Genomic DNA, 22,129 nt, shown 5'->3' with positions numbered 1-22,129 from the left:
ACAGTCTTCGCTCAAGCCCTTTGGGGCAGGGGGTTGAGCCGACAAGCTGTTCAGGGGTTCAGGTTCCTACCTGAACGTTGGGTGAGGGGGAAGCCTGCCACCCGTGAGTGGGGGTGGCAGGGGGGGACGCAGGCCCACCCACTCCACTGCGTCCCAGCCCGGGGCCCTAGCAGCGATTACTATCGCTGCTGGTCAGTGGGGTATCCTGACCGAAACACACTGACATGGGCTCATAGGCCTCTGCAGCCTGACCGGGGTCGGCTACCCCCGGGCTACTTCCTTCGTCCCCCTCGGGGCTTACCTCGGCGGCAGTGCTGGGTTCGGGCCAGTCTAGTAGCATCGGCTCCTCGGGAGCGGGGCTTGAGGGCTGGTCCGGCAGTTCTTCCTCCGGATAGCTGGCCCGGGGCAGGCTTGACTCCTCCTCGGGGCTGCTGGTCTGGGGCCAGCTGGGCCAGTCTCCCTCGGGATAGCTGGGTCGCGGCAGGCTGGGCCAGTCCTCTTCGGCGTGACGGGTCCGGGGGAGGCTGGGCCAGTCCTCCTCGGGGTACCTGGCTAGAGGAAGGCTCGAGCGGCGCGGGCCGTTAGCAGGCGGTTCGCGGCCGGCCGCTGACTCCCAACCGGGAGCTCGGCCCGGAGCGTCTGCTCTCTCCGGCAGGCTGGGCCCTACTGAGCTTTGGTGGTGGGCTTTTATACTTCCGGGTCGGGGCCGTGACCTTGGAGGGGCGGGCCCCGGACCCGGTAGCCCCGCCCACTCTAGGGATGGAGGCTGTGCCACCCTGCCAGAGGCGCAGGGGGGCTACGCCGACTCACTACACTCCCCACCACAATCTACCCGTGAAGATTGACTTTTCCAGTATTTTGTGTGGAATATTTTCCAGCCCTTGCCCTTCCCTTGTGGTGCTGAGATTCCTGTTTCTGAATGGTTTAAAAACCATTTAATTGAATCCCCATAACTGAACCAAGGAAAGAAAACTATCAAATTAACCATCGTTAATGTTCCTGTATTGCAGAACGGAATCCAAAGTCTGGTCCCCTCTGGTGACAGAGGAGGGAAAGCCCAATCCATACAAGATGAATCTGGCATCTCAACCCCAGGTAAGTAATAATGGGTTTGCGCTATTTGTTGTTTCCTCACTGTGCCCTGTTCCAGAGTGGCATATGACCTGATTCGCAGCTGTGCTAAGCACCTCTAGCTCCAGCTGATTTCAGTGGGAACAGTGGCCTCAAATCTTCAAAGAGCGAGCAGACTAGCTGTGATAGTGCTAGGTTTTTAAAGTCCGGCTTGACAAAGCCCTGGCTGGGATGATTTAGTTGGGGATGGTCCTGCCTTGAGCAGGGAGTTGGACTAGATGACCTCCTGAGGTCCCTTCCAACCCTGATATTCTATGATTCTATGATCTCTGTGAGGGAGAGTGAGCTAGTCCTTATTCTGAACTCTGCTGTGGCCCAGCTGAGCTCTTAACGAGGCTTGATGTGGTGCATGATGAGCTGGGTTTGGAAAGAGCCTTGTGTTCTCTTTGTACTCATTTTTTGCCGTACTGCCCATGATGTGCTAGGCACTCATCTGGTCTAGTGAGAGAGATAGGCCCTGCCTCAAGGAGCTAGCAGCCTCAGGCTGGCTTTGGAACATGGCGTAGCCTGGAATGTTGTTAGGTCCCAGACATTCTATAGCCTCAGAATTGCTCTAGGTTGGGGTGGGCAAACTACGGCCTGGGGGCTGCATCCAGCCCTCCAGACGTTTTAAGCCGGCCCTCGAGCTCCTGCCAGGGAACAGGATTGGGGGCTTGCCCCGCTCCACGTGGCTCCTGGAAGCAGCGGCATGTTCCCGCTCTGGCTCCTATGTGTAGGGGCAGCCAGGGGGCTCCGCACGCAGCCCCCGCCCCAAGCGCCATCCCTGCAGCTCCCATTGGCCAGGAACCGCAGCCAATGGGAGCTGCAGGGGCGGCATCCATGGATGGGGCGGTGTGCAGAGCTGCCTGGCCGCGCCTCCGTGTAGGAGCTGGATGGGGGACATGCCGCTGCTTCTGGGAGCTGCTTGAGGTAAGCACTGCTCGGAGCTTGCACCCCTGACCCCCTCCTGTGCCCCAACCCCCTGCCCCAGCCCTGATCCCCCTCCTGCCCTCAAACCCCATGGTCCCAGCCAAGAGCATCCTCCTGCACCCCCAACCCTTCATCCCCAGCCCCACCCCAGAGCCCTCACCCCCTCCTGCACCCCAATCCCCAATTTCGTGAGCATGCATGGCCCCCATACAATTTCCATACCCAGATATGCCCCTTAGGCCAGAAAGTTTGCCCACCCCTTCTCTAGGTGCTGCCCTGAAGAACTTATCTAAATGACTTGCCAATGGTGAGCTGTTTGGGGCAGGGACTATGTGTATATGTGAACAGTGCCTATCACACAGCGGGTGCAACAGAATATAGGCCATAAATAACAGTTTGAGCACTTTAATCTTAACCATTGCTAAGCTTGTTGGCTTTCCTAGATAAGAGAGGCCCCAAGGCAGGGTGGGAGACAAATGATTCATTCTCACAATGACTCATTTATGCTAAAAATGCAGGGATACTGACTAATAGGAAAGCTTTGGAGATGGGGAGTGCCACCCTTTCAGTTCCTTTGTGGTGTGCATAGTCCATTTGAGGACATGGGTTTTGAAGCATGCTAGTGGCCTGTTTCAATTCAATTTCAGTCAATTTTAGGGGACAAAGGCAGTGAGGTTCCTTTGGAAGTCAATGGGATGTAGACATCCAACTCCCATTAGTGCCTTTCCCCCTTTATTAGCGTGGCAAAGTGCACTAAGTGGGGCCAGACTTAATATATGAAGGCCCGATCCTCAAATGTATTTTGGCTCCTAACTTCCGTGGAAATCATTGGAAGCTAGAAGCCTAAATGTCTTGGAGGATCTAGGCCTAAGGGTTTATAACCCATCCTATACAAAGATAATGTGCCCATTTTGCATCACTGTCCATTTGTGGCGGGGAGGAGAAGCCTTTGTTTTGTTTCATGCCAGGAGATACAAATAAACCTTGGGGGTTGACAGCTTTAAAAACAAAATTTCCCATTGTTATTTTCAGCCTCTGCCTTTGGCTGTGATTTGGCTCTGTTAGCAGAGGCCCGGTTTCACATAGCTCCTTGTGTCCAATCCCCAAAGAATTTTTTGAGCCAAATTCAGATGGTTACACGTGTGTAAATGTGGAGTAACTGCAGTGAAATCAGAGGAGTTGCTCTGGATTTGCACCAATATAATGGATCAGAATCTGGTCCTAGAACTTACCATGTTTGAGTTTTTTTTCTAGCAAAATTAGAATGTGAGAATAGTTCATTGTGTAACCAGGAAAATACTAATTTGTCCTGCTACATTTATGTGGTAAACTTGTACCACAAAACGAGCCTTCGTATAGAATAAGACCATCTTGATGCAGTAACTTGGAGCTGTTTGCCCAGGAACTGTCCTGGATCTCATCTTTTTCCCTGTTCCATGCCAGGTTGGGGGGATCAGTATTCATGGTAGGCTAGCAGCTGATGTACAGAACTTGCTGTAGCACTTCTCCCAGTCAACTCCTTAAGTGTCTGAGACAAGTAAAGCTACAGCAAGCCACACAAGCTGGTAGGTTGGGAGGGGATAAGGCAGAGGTGGACATTCTGGCTCTGGGTTCTCTGGTGGGTTTCTAGCCTGTGAGTTATGGAGAGTTGGGGCCCAAACCACCTGGATTCACGCTTTCCTACCTCCAAACACTGGAGAAGTTCAGAGCTGGAGCTTGTGACTTGGCCACCTTGGCTAGGGCTAGTCTCGTAGCATGCTCTGACACTGCATTGCAGCACTATAGAATATTGTATAAACTCCATCCTTTGGAAGAAGTGGGCAGACATGACCCTCGAAGTACTAAAGATCCCCCAGCACTTCTGTAAAAGCAAGGATAACCCCAGTGCTTGGCTAATGCTTCCTCTCTTAAATGAAGCAAGAGTTAAATCCAAGGCTATGCGAGAACTGTTGCTGAGCTTATACTGGCTGTTGAATTTTCCTACATAGTTGTTTTGCCACCAACCTCTCTCTGTTTTGTAAATCACTTAAAAATGCCTAGAGGTGTTGATTCTTTTCAGTTTAAAGCAGGGGCAGACCAAGGGGTTCTCAGGAACTCTGGTGATGAGCACAGTATAAACCCCTGAATAGACAGAATAGGGACTGTGTAGTCCTGAGGTGCAGCCTTCAGCTCTCTTGTTCCTGTAAGCACAGGACAAAAGAGTTGATCCAAGTTCAACTGCAGGTTTTTATTGCTTAAGAACTCAGGCAAGCAGTTTCTATTGGCTTATAAAGAAAGCTCTAAGTGAAAGCAAACATTATGGGTGTGCCCCTTTGATTTTCAGCCCTCAGCTACCAACTGCCTGCTGATGCAGCTCTCCGAGACATGGAGGGCTGGAAGGGATCAGGAGAGGTCATTGAGGCAGGGCCAAGTATACCAGACTATCCCTCACAGGTGGTAGGTCTAACCTATTCTTAAAAACCTCCAGTGATGGGGATTCCACAACCTCCCTTGTTACAGAGCTTAACTAACCTTATAGTAAAGTTAGAAAGCGTTTTCTATGTTCCACCTAAATCTCTCTTGCTGCTTTCTTCTTTTCCTACCTTCAGTGGACATTGAGAACAATTGATTCCTGTCCTCTTTGACAGCCCTTACCATATTTGAAGACTGTTATCAGATCCCCCCTCAGTCTTCTCTTCTCAAGATTAAACATGAAAATTTTTTTAACCTTTCCTCACAGGTCAGGTTTTCTAAACCTTTATTCATTTTTGTTGCTCTCCCCTGGACTCCCTCAAATTTGTCCACATCTTTGCTGAAGTTTGGTACTCAGAATTGGACACGATACTCCCATCTTGAGGCCTCACAAGTGCTGAGTAGAGCAGAACAATTACCTCCCATGTCTTACATAAAACACTCCTGTTAATACACCCAAGAATATTTGTCTTTTTTGCAACAGCATCACATTTTTGGCTCAGATTCAACTTTTGATCCACTCTAACCACCAGATCCTTTTCAGTGGTACTACTGCCTAGCCAGTTATTCTCCATTTTGTATGTGTGCATTTGATTTTTCCTCTCTAAGTGAAGTATTTTGCATGTGTCCATATTGAACTTAATCTTGTTGATTTCAGACCAATTAATTCTCCAATTTATCAAGGTTACTTTGAATTCTAATCCTGTCCTCCAAAGTGCTTGCAACCCCTCCTAGCTTGGTGTCATCTGCAAGTTTTATAAGCATACTCTTCACTCCATTATCCAAGTCATTAATGAAAATATTGAATAGTACCTGATTTAGGACAGACAGCTGTGGGACCCCACTAGATACGTCCTGGCAAAATATGGGTATCCCTGGATTAAAGGGTTATTTCCAGTGTCTCTAGGCTTAATCTTCACATCAGGTTTGTCATCACTCTCCTCTTAGAGCCTGTTTAAAAGTGGAGCCAGCTGCAGCAGTCTTAACAAATTGAGGCACTGGATAAATCACCCTCTCTCCTTTAGTATGCAAGCAGGACAAACTGGCACAGTGAGGGAAGAGTTCTGCAATCCAACCCATAATTGGAAGAGCCCACTGAGCTTGCCAGCTTTGCCAGTGCCTCTTTAAATGTCTCGAGCCCGTCTGCCAAGAAAAAGAGAATAATGACATGAATAACACCCGCTTTTAATAAACCCTAGGGGGTTTTGTCCGTACCCCATTCAATGACTGCTGCAAGTGATACTTTGCAACGTAGACACTGTGTGACTGCAATGTCAACTTGAGTGCTAATTTCTCCTGGAAATGTAGCAAACATGCCAGGTTGTCTAACTTGGGGGCTCTGTGTATAGAATAGCAAATTAGACTTCATGATCTTGCCTGTTGCAAATGGGGTTTTTTATCCATCATCATACCCTGAGCAGATCATGCTGTCTATGCCAGCCTTGCAAAATTTTCAAGAATTTTACCAGCATAGGCCTAATAAAATGATGATTTAACTTTTTACCAACATCATTGTACAAGTTGTTATATTTTACTTTTGTTGGGTGAGTAGATGTTTTTGTTGGACATGCAGAATCTTAGAAGCAACTATCATTATAGCTTACTCATAATTAAAAATAATGAGTAAATTATTCTTAGCAATAGTTATAGAACTTTCATTTATTCACTTGCAGAATAGATAGCATGTGTTTTGGGGTGGCTTTTTGCTCTGCCAGAACCATAGTACTTGTTCATATGAGTGTGGGGACCATATACTGAACAGAATTACTAGTTTTGGTCCCATATTACATACACAACTATATGTGGTTCATTTAGGGACTGATCCAAAACTCCTTGAAGAAGATTCTCATTGTCTCCAAGAGGTCCAGCCTTAGGATGTACAGAGAGCAATCATTCAAATGAATAGCTAGGACTGTGGGATGTTTAGCTAGAGAGTTATGGCTGTGGTAGCATATGTATCACATCGTAGAGTGATGATAAAATCAGCTTTTACTAAAAAAACCTGTAACCCTCCAGTAGCGATGGGTCAGCTAGCTGATGTAGTTCTGTGTTGGGTGTGACTGTTAACTTTGGAGGAAGGAAATGACTGGTGTATTTGCTCAATTATTTCACTTGTGCTTCTCACCCAAATCTTAAGGGTGTCACATTCAGCATCTGTTTCCACTTGAGTTACCCCCCCCCCCCCCCCCAGTGGAAAGGACAAAACCACCAGAACCACCTGCCCTCTGTGCTTCATTTCCCTGTTTCACAGGGATCCAAATAGGAGAGGAAGGATGACTTGCTGGTTAAGGTACTGAGTTGGAACCGGGAAAATCTGGGTTAAATTCCTGGCCCTGCCATAGAGTCCATGGATGATCTTGGGCAAGTCACGTAGTCGCTTTGTGCCTCAGTTTCCCAATCTATAAAATGGGGAATAATACTTCCTTTCCCCCATCCTTTGTCTTGCCTATTTAGAGTGCATGCTCTTTGGGGCAGGGTCTGTCTCTTACTATGTTTGTGAAGTGCCAGCACAGTGGGGCTCTGATCTCAGTTTGCACTTTTAGGTGCGTCTGTATTCAAATAATAATAAGCAGATAAAATGGGCTGTGAGAGCAGCTTCGAGAGTGTTCTAAGCTGCAGTCATTTCCAGGTGATCTGGCCCATTTCCCAAAAGATCCTCTCTTCCTACTTTGAGGCAGAAATATTAGAACATCCCCAAAAAATCTAAGTGGAAGATTCAGGTTTAAGGTTAATTTAAGGTTTAAGGCTCCTTTAACCAAAAATTGTGTAAACTTAACAACGGAACAGTGATTTTTGTTTTGTCTTAAATAAGACATAACCTTCAGAAACATGTTCTAGTTACTTCTGAGAGTGAATAGCAGCATTCAGGTGATGGCTGAAACAGTCAGCCACATGTATCAACTTTCCCGAGGTTTCCTTAGGCAGTGCTGCTCACATCCTATGGGGTGATGTAATTGTTTCCATTTTGTATATTTGTCTCCATGGAGATTTAGAAGCCACAAAGTATAGAGAGTGGGTGTGTTGTTGATATGACCTTTGATAAGGCCGTGGGTGTACTAGCAGTCTGTGTGAAGCAATAGTCTATAACGTAACCATCTCCACTTGGAGATGGCTGAACTTTGTTGGCTTTTGGTGACCTCCTGTTTCTCTTTGTTTAGGCAGCATTACTACATAAGTATGGAATGCTTTAGGAAAGTCAGAGAGAGAGGATGTGGGAAGCTGGTCAGACAGCTTTGTCCCCTTGCCTCCCTCTCATCAAAAAGTCTTCCAAATTTCTACTCTGCTTTCAAAACATGAGAAAAGTTTTTGAAAGGATGAGAAAAGAGTAAGGCTATGTGAAGACACTCTAATCCCCAAGAGCCGTGACACATCCCGTGGATCTCAGAGAGAGATGGGAGCTCAGACAGATTGGTCTGTGCACCTGGAATCAGTGAGAGAGTTGGCTGCAATAACTTTGTTTTTGAAGTTGCTAAATCTTTGGCTTAAACATACTTCTGTGAACTGTGCTCTTAAAGGCAGAGATGCAAAGCTAGCATGGTGTGTGCTGGGAGGGATGGGTTTGAGCTGAGAAGTTTGGTTCCAGATCTGAACAACTCCTCTCAATAAACCTAAAGCTCACTGGATCTGAGATTTGGACTTAGACCCATCTCTAGTGTAGAGCAGATAAACAATGGACACCAAGAAATGTTAATATTCTTCTCTTGGAGCAGATATCTAGGTGCAGTATCCAGTTCAGTTCAAAAATCCAGTTTAAAAAATCATGAGATAATTTTTAAGATCTCCTGGTTTTTTAAACTACTGTGTTCTCATTTGCCCCCTGAGTTTGGAGCCTTTGTGGCAGAGGAGGGGGTCAGATTTTCAAGCTTTTCTCTCCAACAACAAGGGCTAGAAACTTACTTTTTAAATAAAAACAGAGAGTCTCATGTAGCCCCATGACTCCACCAGCTGAGGTTGTAAGAAGCACCAAATATCGCAAGACCCTAAAATCAGGAGAGTTGACAACACTGAGACCTGAAATGGGATTTCAGCAGCTTCCCTGCCTTGCTTGGGGCAGCACGTCTGCCCCCCACAAGCACAGTGGGGAGGCAGCAGTATCTCTTCGAATGCTGCTGAAGGAGGAGTGGTAGCAAGGACCCTTGCCCCTCCTAGTACAGCTTTTGGCTTCACTTGGAAAGGAGAACGGGGTGGCGGGAGGAGGTGGGAGAATGGAAGCTTTGACTGTAGGGAAGAAGAGTCCTGCTCCTCAGTCCCTTTATTTTCCCTGTGTGACATAACCCCTCAGAATTTCCTATTCCTTGTGTACCAGATGTGGGTGGGTGGGCAGGCTCAGCCCAGCAGGATCCAAGTGTGAATCGGCTTAGTGTGGGGGGATCCAGGTATGGGGTGAGAGGTTTCTGGGTGGGGCAATCTGGGTGCGGGTGGCTCAGTGGAGAATCTAGATACACAGGGTCTCGTTGGGGGGGGGGGGTTCCGGGTACAGGGGCAATAGGACTCTACGAGTGAAGGTGGTTGGGGTGTGTGGGGAGATGGGGCTTGGTGGGGCGGGGCTGGGTGTGGGGGACACAGTGGGAGGGTCTGGGTGCTGGGGGAGTGGGGCTTGATGGGGTGGGGGTCCAGGTGCAGCTGGTTGGGAACTAGTGGGGTGGGAGTCTGGGGGTGGGGGACTCGTCAGAGCGGTACAGATGTTGGGGGGTAGGGCTTGTCAGGGTGAGGGTTCAATGGGCCTGCTTAATGGGGGAGCCCCAGCTGCTGCTGAGGGGACGCCGCATGCCGGGCTCCCGACTCCCCTATCCCCTTTCATTCTCCACCCCCCCACACACACAATCCGCCCCACCTCCCCTCCCCCTCACATTCCATCTCCCCTTTCTCCCCCCCTGCCTCTTCTCCTCACCCCCTTTCCCTCATTTCCCCCCGCTCCACTGCGGGCACTCACTGTTGCACAGAATAGAAAACAGGAGGGCTCCCAGTACACAGAAGGGGGAGCATGACTGGCACTAGGACCCAGGAGGTGGCGCTCAGGCCCCCCCCCCCTCCCCCAGCATGGCTTCCCTTTGCTTTGGTACCGTTTTCTGCAGAGAAACACAGGAAAGCTGTGGGGGGGGGGGCATTTTCAGTGGGCACACAGTCCCGCAGAATCCCCCCAGGAGGAGTATTATACACGTGACTGAAACCGTTTTCTACTTGCATCCTCTTAATGAGGGTTTTAATAATTGCATTGGGCCAATTCTTTCCTGGGGTAAGAATATTGATTCTTCCCTTGGGTAATTGACAGAGTGGTCACTCTCATTTCTTGCTACCATCCACAGTCTCTGCCATGGGAAAGACTATCTTTATGGGCAGAAGAGCAGTGTCATCATTGTGCTTGAAATAAGACTTGAACAAAAGGCTTGAACACTGCTGGGTAAATGGGACATTAACTTCTTATTGTAGGGGTTGGTCTTTCATCAGTGTGTGGGAAACCTACAGGCCTAATACCCAGACACTCCAATTGGAGATGACATGTGAAAGCTCCTCTTTCTAGCCCACACATGACTGGCTCTAGCTACCCCATTGGTTTCTAGTGACTCATGAATGGGAGCATTTCCGATTGACTCTGTCAGTTTGGGGACAGCAGCCAGCTGGCTAAGGAAATCTAGAAATGTTACTGAACATTAAAATGAACATTTTGTGGGGAATTTGTTTGTCCTTTTGAAATGGGTGGTTTATTCTGTACCAGTCAAACCGGTAGCATTGCTTTAGGGTTCTGAGATGTACAGAAGGAGTGCTGTGTTAATTGGGGTAAGGGACTGTAGACCCAAGAAGCTAAGATGGTGATGAGGCCTCTGGTTAATATTGTGTCACTTAGGCCTGAGACCCTTCACAATAGAACAGGGATCATCACAAATTTGAAAGATCTAGAGCAGACATCCACACTAACAGCTCTTGCATTGACACAGAGAGCAGTGCACTGTGGGTAGTTATCTCACTGTGCAATTGGCTGCAGGATGCTTTAGGAAGGGTTTGCAATGCCTCAGTGGGCAGGTACAGCGTCACATGATACAGGTTTCTCAATCCCATTGTTCCATCGGCATCCTGCTAGATTGTCAGCCACTTTTCAACTGAAGTGTGTGGGTGGAGGGAGAGGAGAGTGGTGTGTCTTGGGGTGGGGGAGTCCGTGCTGAGGAATGTCAAAGCAGCACAGCAGTCCCCACCCCACACACACCTTGCAGCAGCAGTCTGCCTGCCACTGTATTCCTAGTGCAGGGCAGAACAGGAGCATTCCATGTTAATGATTTGCTCTTTGTTCCTGGAGCATAGCAGCAGCTGGCTGTCAGATACTGTCAGACACTTCCCAGAGCTTTGAAAGGGGAGGGGCGGGTGCATGACTGCAGGGCAGCAGAGATCAAAACAGTGAGCAGAGCCATAGGTGCCAACTCCATGGGTGCTCTCAGGCTGGATCACCCACGGGGAAAAATTAGTGGGTGCTCTGCACCCACCGGCAGCCAAGCTCCCCTCCCCGCCCCAATCCACCTCCTCCTCCCCCCCCCCCCCGCCACCGCATTCCCACTCCTCCTCCTACCTCCCAGCGTTTCTCTCCCAGCCACCGCCAAACAGCTGTTTGGCAGTGTTAGCACGCTCCGGGCAGGGGGAGGGGAGAGGAGCGGGAACGTGGTGTGCTCAGGGGGAGGAGGTGGGGATTTGGGGAAGGGGTTGGAATGGGGGCAGGGAAGAGGCGGGGTGGGGCGGCCTCATGGAAGAGATGGAGTGGGGGCGGGTGGGGGGATCGAGCACCCATGGGGAAGAGGGGAAGTCGGCGCCTATGAGCAGAGCGGTCATGATGGGAATTGTGGGATACTGGTGGAAGCCAGTTATGTCAACAAAACAAACAGCAGCGTCTGCACTGATGCTATGACTCTTAAAGTTTGCTGCAAAAAGCTCTATGTCTCCCGTTGAGGTGGTTTTATTTTGTTGGCAAAACAGCAGAGTTTTTCCGCCAATAGTAGCTTTGCAGTGTTTACACCTGCCCTGTTTTGTCGGCAAAAGGCAGCTTTTGCCGACAAAACTTTGTAGTGTAGATAAGGCCTTAATGTTCACGTGCCCGGCTGGCGTCATGTCCTAGCTTGCATAGCATTTAACAGTGTTTATGTCAAGAGCAATATGTGAATAATTCCATTTGTAGCTGCAGCAGTCTCTTCTTCAGAAGAATCTTCCTTGAGCATGTCTCGTCTTCAGAATTTTGTCCTTTTCTTATTAAATAGCAACTTTCTATAGCCAGTGATTCTAACTGTCCTGTAATATCTGCCTGAGGCAGCATAATCTAATGGCTAGTCCAGAGGGCCTGGGAATGGGCTGGCCTGGCACCAGTTAGCTCTGTGTTCTTGTCCTGTCACTTACCTCTCTACTCCCCATTTCTGGGCGTGTACATGAGGTTCAGACTTACCCAGCATTAAGTGCTTTGGATGAAAAGTGCTATTGAAAGGCAAGATGACAGTGGACTATTTAAAAAAACACAAAAACCTTCCATTCTTTATTTTGATTAAATAAATGCTAAGGAATTTTGGTTCCGGAGTTTTTGATCAAATTGATTGGAGGCTCAGATTGGAAGACTGACTGAATTAAATGGGGGACACAGCCTTGTAGCAGGTGAAATCCACTGTCTTGATAACTAACCTTTGGGTATTTGTTACTCGGGAACCACATGCAAGAATTTGTAATGCCTTTCCATTTCTCTGCTTTATGTCGGCGAGAATAGGAGGGGATCTTTTCAGAAGTGGCTAGTAATTTTTTGAATGCCTCAATTTTTCAATGCCCAACTTGAGATACCTTAACCAGGCCTGACTTTTGGATAGCGCTGAGCACCCATCCTCTGAAAATCAGGCCTCTTGAAGGTATGAGAGGTTGGATGCCCCCCTCCCCCAATCCACTAGTCACGTTTGAAAATGTCAGCCTACATTAGATCTGAATGGAAGTCCAGCCACATGATAAATCTGAACAGTCCTGCTCCCAGGGTTGGCTTACAGGGGGCTCAGTGAGAAGGTGGTTGTGCCAACTTGTGCTCCAGAATCAAACCATTCCATTAATAAAAAAAATAAAAATAAAAAAGCTTGAGACTGAATTCAGTGGATCCAGTGAAGTTTGCCGACAGCTCGAGACAATAGCTCTGATAGGTGTGCCCCAGCCCTGTCTTTCCAGTGATCTGTCGTCGCTGATGCCTAATGTCTGCTTTATGGACTCTTTCGCTGTCAAGCAGAGCGAGCAGTTGTGGATAGGGATGCTCGTAGCGCAAGATCTTCAGGCTGCTGAGAGCTCTGTCGAGTGTAGGGTCGCAGCTGCGTGGATTTGGGGAGAGTGCTTCTCTGGTTACGCAGAGCTGTCCTCGTGCTGCATGTTCATCGGGCTGCCCTGGCACTTCCCACCTGCATGTCAGACACTTCTGACATTGCCTTTGCTCCCTTGCATGCAGGAAATAAGGCATATAGGAAGCGCACACAACCGGAGTGCTATGCCATTCACTGCTGCCACCGCTTCCAGCACTGCCCCCAAAGTGATCACTGCCCAGTACAACAGCCCCGCAGGCCTGTACTCCTCAGAAAACATCCAGACCTTCAACAGTGCTGTGGAGTCTAAGTCATCTGGTGATGCCCAGGACCCCAGCAAGCCGTAAGTAGTTTCCCCACTTCTCTCTCCCTGCCCCCTCCTTGGTGGGATGTCTGTTGTCATGGAGTAAGCTTTGTCATAAACTCATTGCGAGCGTAACCATTCTTTAACATGGGACAATTCTCTTTCAGGCTTGTGGAAGGAGTGCAGCTAGCAGGGGTGAGACTGGATGCGGTCCAGGGGGGCATGGCTAGTGGGGGCAGGGAATATTCTGCAAGGTGCAAAGGTGAAATTAACAATTGTGTGTTTTTGTTTGCCAGAGACCAGCGCAGTTTCAGCGTGCGTTCAGCATGACATACCAGCCCTTAAAATCACCCTCTGACCGAAACAGGTGCCCAATGCTTTATTATCAGCACTTTGTACACTTAGTCTTTTCTTCTGGCTTTACAAGCAGTGCTGGAAGGGTACAGTGTGGTACAGAGGAAAGAGCAGCCCCTTTTCAGAGAGAGCTTTGAAATGTTACAGGGACAATGTCAAGGCTTGGAGTTTTTATTAAACTGCCCTTTTCTTTGGATTTTAAAGAATTGCAAAGAGCTCTGGGCAGTTGTTTCTCTTCTGCTCAACCTGTTACATGGTTGAGATTGCAAGTCTGAAAACATACTCTACCTCAACAGCAATCCAAGCAGAACAGCCATGGGGGTGGGTTTGTGTTTGCATCTGACCCTTGCCAAGTAACTCTCACTTCACCAAAAAAACTAGCCTGCTTCTAGGCTGAAGTGCTAGAAACAAACCCGAGTATATCCGATGATGTGAGCACAGGTCTGGGAGCCAGGAACATGCTGGGCTCTGTTCTTGGCTCTGATACTGGCTTCCTCTCTGACCTTGAGCAAGTCGCTCACTTAGTCTCCCGACGTCCCAGTTTCCACATCTGTAAAATGGAGATAATGATAATAACAAGAAGTCAGAGCACTTCGGTGTTATTTGTATTACCCTAGTGCTTAGAACCACTAGTCATGGACCAGGACGTCGTGGTGCTAGGTGCTGCACAAACACAGAACAGAGGCCATCACAATCTGAAGATACTGGCCTCTGCTTTCAAAGGTGCAGTTTTATGCCTGTGCTTTAGGTGCTAGTCCTCTAAATCCCTGACTTGCAGGTGCAGTCAAAAGGGAGAGGTCTAGGAACTTCAATTGTGGTCACAGTTGTTTGTGCCTGCAGAAATTGAGACCTTTTAATACTAGTCTGAAAACATGGCTCCATATGTGCTTATGCTAGCTCGTAGCCACCCTGATAAGGTCAGGACAATGCCGTCAACGTTTTGGCTTCCCTGCCCCCAAGGGTTATTTTTGCCTTTCGCTTCCCCTGAGAGAAGGCTGGTGTCAGTGAGCCCCATGGGGCTGTCACTCCCCCCTCCCTCCCTGGAAAGAGGGCAGGTGGCAGTGGGTGGGCAGAGATTGTAAATAGCTGCTAAAGCCTAGCAGGATTTTGTTTACCAAACAGGTGTCCTTTTAGAATTGAATTAACAGCTACTGCAAGGCTGCTTTAATGGGGCCAAACCCCAGACAATAGTGACTGATGCTCTGTGGCTTGTTTTTCAATGGTTCAGACTTCGAAGTGGGGCTGGCACCATGTTCATCTAACATCACATGATCTATAATGCACAGCCCCCATCCCCCATCCAGAGCATCTTTCTCTGAACTCAAGAGACCAGATCCGTGTGCCAGTGTTATTCCAGAGGAATGTAATTGAAATTGTCCAGCCCAGCGCATTTCCTCTAGATTTACACTGGTGTAAGCGATGCAGAGTCTGGCCAGAGAAACTGCAACCACTATACTTGATTTCCAGATCTTTACAAAAGAATTGCCTTATGGTGACGGGGGTGGGTGAGGGGAGGGACTTAGCATCTAGTTCCTCCTGCTACACTGTATCCTTTGGGTGGTCTGCATTGCAGTCTGGAGGTGGGACTGCAGTTCATGTAGGCATACCTGATCTAACTAGATTAAAACTAGCTCAGACATGCCTCTGTGCGCTCAGTCACACCTCCTGACTGCAGTGTAGACATACCCTTTGTGCTCAGCCAGCACGTCAGCATTAGCCAGAAGCTTTACCATAGAGCTGATCTTTGTATGGTGGATCCTTCTAGTGAAAGGAATGCCTGATTTGAAGTACTCATTTCAGAATTGCTTGGGAATTTGGTTTAGTCCTCCATTAACTTCTTCCTTCCTTCCTTCCTTCCCCCTTCTGTGTTTTCCTCTCAACTCTGCAACCCTAAAAAAAAAAAATACCCAACCTCCCTTGTAACCCTTTCCTGCCTCTAGCCATTTATCGCCTCCTGGGTTCCAGGCACCTTTTGCAACGGTCTATAATCCTCTCCAGCCGCACACCTCCTTGCCTCCATTGCAAAGGAGGCACAGCACCTCCTCCATCCCAAGCCAAGTGAGAGTGGGGCCCGAACAGCTAAAGCAAGCCGCTCAGATCTGCCCCAACAGCCCTGTGGAAGTGGAGGTGCCGGGACTCAAAGTGGTGCACGTGCAATTTAATTCCCCCTTGCAGCTCTATTCCCAGAGAAACATCCTGGATACTTTACAAGGGCAGATCTCTTCCGTTAGCCCTGCTTTTCCCAGGTAACCTTGCCTGCTGCGTGCGTGGCTTACTCGGCGCACATGTGCATCCACGGCTTCATCTCCACAAGTGACTTGTTATTTGACCATTGCTCACAGTGTCAACCTGTCACCAAGAATCCAAGGTTTTATGTGTCACCTTTCTGAATGAAAACTTAGTGCATGATGTTCTCATCACAGACGCTTTCTCTGCATTGCATTTCTTTGCTGTGCACAATGCAAAGCACCGAAATGTACCAAATCAATCTGCCACTCTCCTCTGCTGCTTTACACACATACACACACACACACACACACACACACACACACGTAAAACGTACAAGATTTGATTACTTGAAAAATGGTCTTGTACTGACTTGACTTGTTCAGTGGAAGGGTGAGTGGGGTTGCTGTTTAAAGCACCAGACTGGTAACATTTCATTCCCGAATCCCTAATTCGGTAGTGACTGGAAGGCACTGCCATCTGTCCAGCTGCTAAGTGTCCTGTGAGCTTTCATTTCACATATCACTGGTGGGTCTATGTGTGTATTGAAGGATCAGGCTATGTAGCCTGAGTTAGTCCAATTTCTGGCAAGAACAGGCTCCTCCTCCCCAGTGTTCACTTCCCAGGCAGGTGACACCTACTAATTTGGAGGCAGGGTGACCTTGTAGAGAATTGGACTGGCATTCAAGAGACCTATTCCCAACTGTGCCATTGGATTGCTGGGTGACTTTCAATAAGTCACTTCACTGCCCTGTGCCTCAGTTTCTCCATCTGTAAGGGTAATGATGCTTACCTCCTTTATAAAGTGCTTTGAGATCTACAGAAAGCAATATAAATATTTCTGCATTGTATTAGCCTGTACTGATGGTAGGCAGTTTAGCGCTGTGATTCCCTGATGCTAACTGGCACTAGCACAGCAGGTCAGGATCTGTATTGAGTTATATGAAATCACAGTCAACAACATTCAGCACGCTTCAAACAACATTCAGCACAATTGGTTTTCAGATGATGACATTAAAATCAAAGTGGGCAGAGAAAAGCAAAGCTTAAACCACTTCAAGCATCTTGCAGAACAGCTAAGAAGCCAATTCCTTTCACAAGAGCTGGTTAGGAAATCAGCTGCAGCGCTACATTCTTAGATTATTACAGTTAGTTTGTGTCTATTTCATCTTACAGTGCTATGAACTGGCTACTGTGTATGAATCCCACCCTCCTTTGCTGGACAAAATTAGAACTGCAGAGCTTTGTTTCATAGCTTCTATACTGCTAACAGTCCTTTTAGATCTAGTGTTAAGGACCATATGCTTTTGGAGCAGGAGGATCTGAGTTTTCACCCAACAGTCACTGCAGAGATCCATGTGGCCAAGTTTTGCAATATAACAGCCACGAAATCCCAGATAGCCACCACTTTATAACAATGCAGTGCAGTTAGTGAACTACAAGGAGCAAAGCATTTCAGTGTTACAACTTGTAATTGATATGCTTTACCTCAGGAACAGTAAACATCACTACTTCTCCTTGCTACTCCAGACCCTGATAATGCTGACAAAAGAACCCAAGTGGGGCTCCACCATATTCTGGCATTAGAATTCCCTACCGCCCAATCTCGAAGACCTTTGTTACCTTTACAAAATGTTCTACAGTAATATAAAAGCGAAATTACACTTGCCAAAATACACTAAGTGAGGCTGTCTCTTTGTGGGTTTTATTACTGTGGTGTTGGTTTCTTGCTAATTTGCAAAACTCAGTAATTCAACAGTGGGTCTCCTGGTCACTACTATGAATTAGCAAGGTTCCTCTGCTCTCCTTTTGGAATGATTAACTCCACTGAAGGATGTCAGAGTTGTCTTCTGCCAAATATCTGTCCCCACAGACTCTTACTTTTAAGCCAGTTCTATCACTTTGTATTAATAACATTAGTATGTGCGCCTTCCTCAAGATATGAGCGATTGCACAATTTAATGAAAGATTTTTTTTTTTTTTTTTGGTCTGTCTTCACAGTCTCATTTTCTAAAAAATGGATCACTAAGTGCTAAAAATGTGTAAGGTCTGACATGTACATTATGCACATTGTCACAATACTTATTTGTTTGAAATGTTGTGTGTCTGTTTATAATGCTCCATAAGACAATTTTTAGCATTTTCTTTTCAATGTACATGGATTAAATATCCTTAGTATTGTGATTGAAAGACTAACAGTGGGCATCAGCCCATTATTTTGAGAGTAGAAAAGGTGATGGGAGAACACCAGGGTATAAGAATGTAATGGGGGGCATGGATTAATTTAGGATAATCCAGGGAATTTCCTATGTAAAAGACATCGGGACTTGATCCTGTTTCTGCTAAGAGTTTCAGGTCATTGAGATTTATATTCTAGACGCTTGAATGTATGTGTATATTGCTTGAAAGAGTACACTGCTTTCACTCCAGAATATTTTACCATAGATGGGAACATTTTTTGAGATTATTTCATGAAAAAGTGCATTATAACATTTGCCATCCATTTAACTCTGGCACTTGGAGTGTTTATTGTGCAGGCTAACCCCTAGATGACTTGATTACAAATTGGCATGGAAAATATGCAGTTGCTTCATCATCAAAAAGATTTCTCTCTACAAATTCATCTCAGTTTCAGGATGCTTGTTTACAAGTGCCTGCACTTACTATATGCGACAATGGTGTTCTTATAGGCTGAACCTAGCAAACCACTTATGTCTCATTGTATATTATTTAACCTTGTAGGCAAATGACACTCATTCTTCAGTGTCCCATTTTTTTAAAGAAGACATTTGCCCCTAATCCAACTTGGGTAATGTTTCCAGCTGCATTCGTTTAGGATGCTTCAACTAGCACAAATGTATCCACAGAGAGATGGCTTATATTCTGAGGTGCTACATTTATACTTCAAAACCAAAACCATTAAACTGAGATTGCTAATCACTCTCACCACAAAAGGCAAAAAAAATGTCTAGATAGACAATGAAGATCCAGCCCTTAAAGCAGCAGCTTGGGGGCAGGAGGTGGAACAGTATTCCTGACTCTGCCACTGACCTGTTCTGTGAGCTTAGGCAAATTGCTGAAGTGCTCTGTGCCTCAGTTACCCTATCTGTAAAATGGAAATATTGATACCCATTTTTTAAAAATCACTTTGAGCTTGAAACTGCAGCTGTCACTCTTAGGAGTAAGGTCTGCAGGACCAGGTCTCTCTATAATGCAAAGGATTTTTTAATTAGAGAATTATTAATAGAAGCTAATCAATATTGATATGTGTAAGTAATATTAGGAATGGAATACAAATTCCCCTATTCAAGTTAAGCACATTTTTAAGTGTTTTGCTGAATTGTAGCATTGGTCCCCCCGCATTCCCAGAACAGGAACAAGCAGTGAGTCACCCTCTGCAGTTGAAGTTGAAACTCAGCTTTCATTATACTAAGCCCCACTTGCTCCCTATTGCCTGCACTAAACACTCTCTGTCTCCAGCTCTAGTTGTGCTAAGAACCAAGCCAGATCGCCCTTCTTAAACAACAGGAGCTGGGCCTGCTCCAAGAGCAGCACAATTCATTCTTTATGGCACAATGGTCCTTTTTAAATTTCAGCAGAACTGTTATTTCCTGGAAAGTACCTTTTTAAATTTCTTACATTGAATTGCAAAGTATACTTGAGAAGTGTGGGTGTGAGAGAGAGAGAGAGTGAAACAGTGGAAATCCTCTAAAAATAGTGTTTTCCACTGGGAAGCCATGGTGTTCATCTCACTAAGATTGCACTTTACTTGTGCAAACATAGCCTCTATCGCCATTGTTGTATGCTATATGTTTGCATATGGGGGTGTTTGTTCTCAGATTATAGTATTTACAGATTGTGGCAGTGGATTATTTTAATTATAGGTCATTTATCAAGCTTTTTTTTTTTTTAATATTCTCCCCAGTTTGGAGCAACATAACCAGCCCTCCAATAACCTTGTCATAGACAAGGAGTCTGAGGTTTACAAGATGCTCCAGGAGACTGAAGACCCAAAGGAACCACCCAGGCAATCTGCTTCATTCCTGGTGCTACAAGAAATTTTAGAATCTGAAGGTAAGCAGTTACTGTGTTCTCCATGTGACTGTCAGATTCCCTTTGCTATGATCTGATCTATAGTCTACATTTGGTTTAAAAGCAAACCCTCTTCCCCACCTACTGATTGTTCAAAGTGGTCTTTGTAGATGATTTCCACAGAAATCTACAGACAGACACTTTTCCATTAACTTCCATGTTCAGGGATACTCTTTCCATACAGTTGTTATCCATATGTACCCATGGGTTTGAACTCTTACGGCATGAGCATTTTAAAAACAAACCCTAAAACATCAAAAAGGAATCCTTTAACAAAAGTTTTAGAAACTCCCCCAAATTTTCTAAATATCAGGCTTCACTTTTCACTGGGTAAAGAATTTTTAGATCCAAAATTGTATGGGACAATGTGTGTGAGGGTGTGAGCACTAAAGCTAGCAGTTTCCATCCTCTCAACAAGGAAAGGGGAAAAATCAGCTGCAGCTGTAATCCAGGAAATTACTGGATCTGGTAAGGACGAGTAGCTGAAGGTGCCACTCTTTTTGGCACCACTGGGTCAACATCTGGACTTTGCAATGCACAACTACAATCTCCTTATCAAGGGGATCTGTGTTGTACTTAGTTGAGCCCCAGATCTTAAGTTTGTTTGTTTTTAACTCCTTTCTTTAACAAACAGGTCTAGATAGGGAAAGAGATGTGTTTGATGAATGGCCAATTAAAAGCCTTTCTTTGGCTGAGTTCACAGCACTGGGGAGGTGTATGTTCAAGTCCATCTGTAATAACATGGTAGTCTGGTATGAGTCTGGAAGTGAAACAGATCTGTTAAATTCCATTGTCTAAGCTGAGTGATTTGCAAAGAGCAAACAAACGGCCTTAAAGCGAGAAGAAAATTAGATTCTTAAAATTCTTTTAGTTTAATCCAAGATAAAGTCATATATTTTTAAGTGTCCCTGTTTATGTTGCATGTTTGTAACTTACAACTACTGATGGGAGTTCTGCACATATGTGAGAAACTCTCATTTCATTTGTCAATCACCGAGAAAGTCGACCCTGTTCTCAATAGCACTGAAGAAAATAAGAGGCAAAGGAGCCTCTTATTCTACTTTGCAAGGATTTGCAGCATTGCTGGAAACTGAAATGTGCCTGCCTGATAAAGAGCCAAAATGGGCTGTTGCTTGGTTTCATTTTGAGCTGATAATTCTTGATACTGAGCAGGACCTGTAAAGTTATGCATCCCTGAAAGAATGTTTGTTGCTTAACTTGCTTCCCCTTCAACACAGCTCAGAAAGGCTCTGGCATTCCAGTCCAGATGCTTGGTGATGCTGCTAAAGTTTACAGTGATAAACAGGCACAGGCAGCAAATGCTCAAAGACTCTGAGCCAGATCCCCAGCTGGTGGAAGTCAGCAGAGACACCACTGTCTTCAGTCATCTGACTGCTTTACACCAGCTGAGGATCTGGGCCAGTGTCTTTTGGTCTTTATTTATCTTGGAACTCAGAATAACAACCAATGAAATAACAGTCCCTCTGGGGTGAGCCTCAAATCACTTTTCAGCCTTAGAACTCTTATTGGGGGGTCACATTTCATGTAAAATAAGGTAGGAAGGGTTTTTTTTTTCAAATAACTAAAAAGATGTTTTAGAGTTGGCTACCATGAGCAAGCTGCTGTGCCTCTTCCCTGCACAGTCCATCATATTGGATTGTCTGGATGGAGCAACAGTAGTTACACATGTCACTGAGGGACATCATCATGGGCGGCAGTGACTCTGAAGTGGTGCTGTATCCTTCCTGGTCCATTCAAAGGCGACTCAGGATTAAGGAGCTTTGCAGATGCGTAACTACATCAATACACCTATGGTGGGCAAAACACAAACATAGACGAGTTGGACTGGGGCCAAGTGGGACTTGCACCTCTGCGGTTTAGCCTGCACTAGTGCAAACCCTGCTTTGCCTTGGTACAGTGGTCAACCGCAGGGGTCACCCCTGGGTACCTGCAGTGATGTAGGTACAACGGCACAGATGTCCTTGATATAGGCAGGGCTGTCTTAGCAGGCTGGCTGAGAGCCAGCTTTGACATGTCGAGCCATTGGCCCAATAGGCAAATGGTGCAACAGCATCCGCAGAGCGTGTGGCTGGCTGTGCTCTAGCCTTTCTCTGTACTCTGCTGTGATAATAGGAGCTGAAGCTGGCAGCTGCATCATAGCTATGGCCCTCCAAATTCATGGCCATGAAAAACGCGTCACAGACCGTGAAATCTGGTCTTGTGTGTGCTTTTACCCTATACCAGGGGTCGGCAACCTTTCAGAAGTGACATGCCAAGTCTTCATTTAGTCACTCTAATTTAAGGTTTCACATGCCAGTAATACATTTTAACGTTTTTAGAAGGTCTCTTTCTATAAGTCTATAAT

At 46.5% G+C, this 22,129-nt stretch overlaps 1 protein-coding gene across 4 annotated transcripts in view; it reads left to right on the top strand.

Annotated features, from left to right (window-relative positions):
- PDLIM1 (PDZ and LIM domain 1) overlaps positions 1 to 22,129 on the top strand; it is a 95,826-nt gene that overhangs the window by 66,574 nt on the left and 7,123 nt on the right. For 2 of the 4 annotated variants that reach the window (XM_024218736.3, XM_024218737.3), the window contains exons 3-5: positions 1,011 to 1,095; positions 12,935 to 13,131; positions 19,598 to 19,746. In XM_024218736.3, coding sequence (XP_024074504.1) covers positions 1,011 to 1,095; positions 12,935 to 13,131; positions 19,598 to 19,746 — 431 coding nt within the window. Of the gene's footprint in view, positions 1 to 1,010; positions 1,096 to 12,934; positions 13,132 to 13,388; positions 13,460 to 15,386; positions 15,693 to 19,597; positions 19,747 to 22,129 lie in introns of those variants that run through there. The other 2 variants (XM_024218739.3, XM_024218738.1) reach the window with 2 other exon arrangements.

This window comes from Terrapene carolina, unplaced genomic scaffold (assembly GCF_002925995.2).
Source record: "Terrapene carolina triunguis isolate 2854851 unplaced genomic scaffold, T_m_triunguis-2.0 Scaffold310, whole genome shotgun sequence".
NCBI classification, from domain to species: Eukaryota; Metazoa; Chordata; order Testudines; family Emydidae; genus Terrapene; species Terrapene triunguis.
This window is presented reverse-complemented; position numbering and strand designations above follow the sequence as displayed.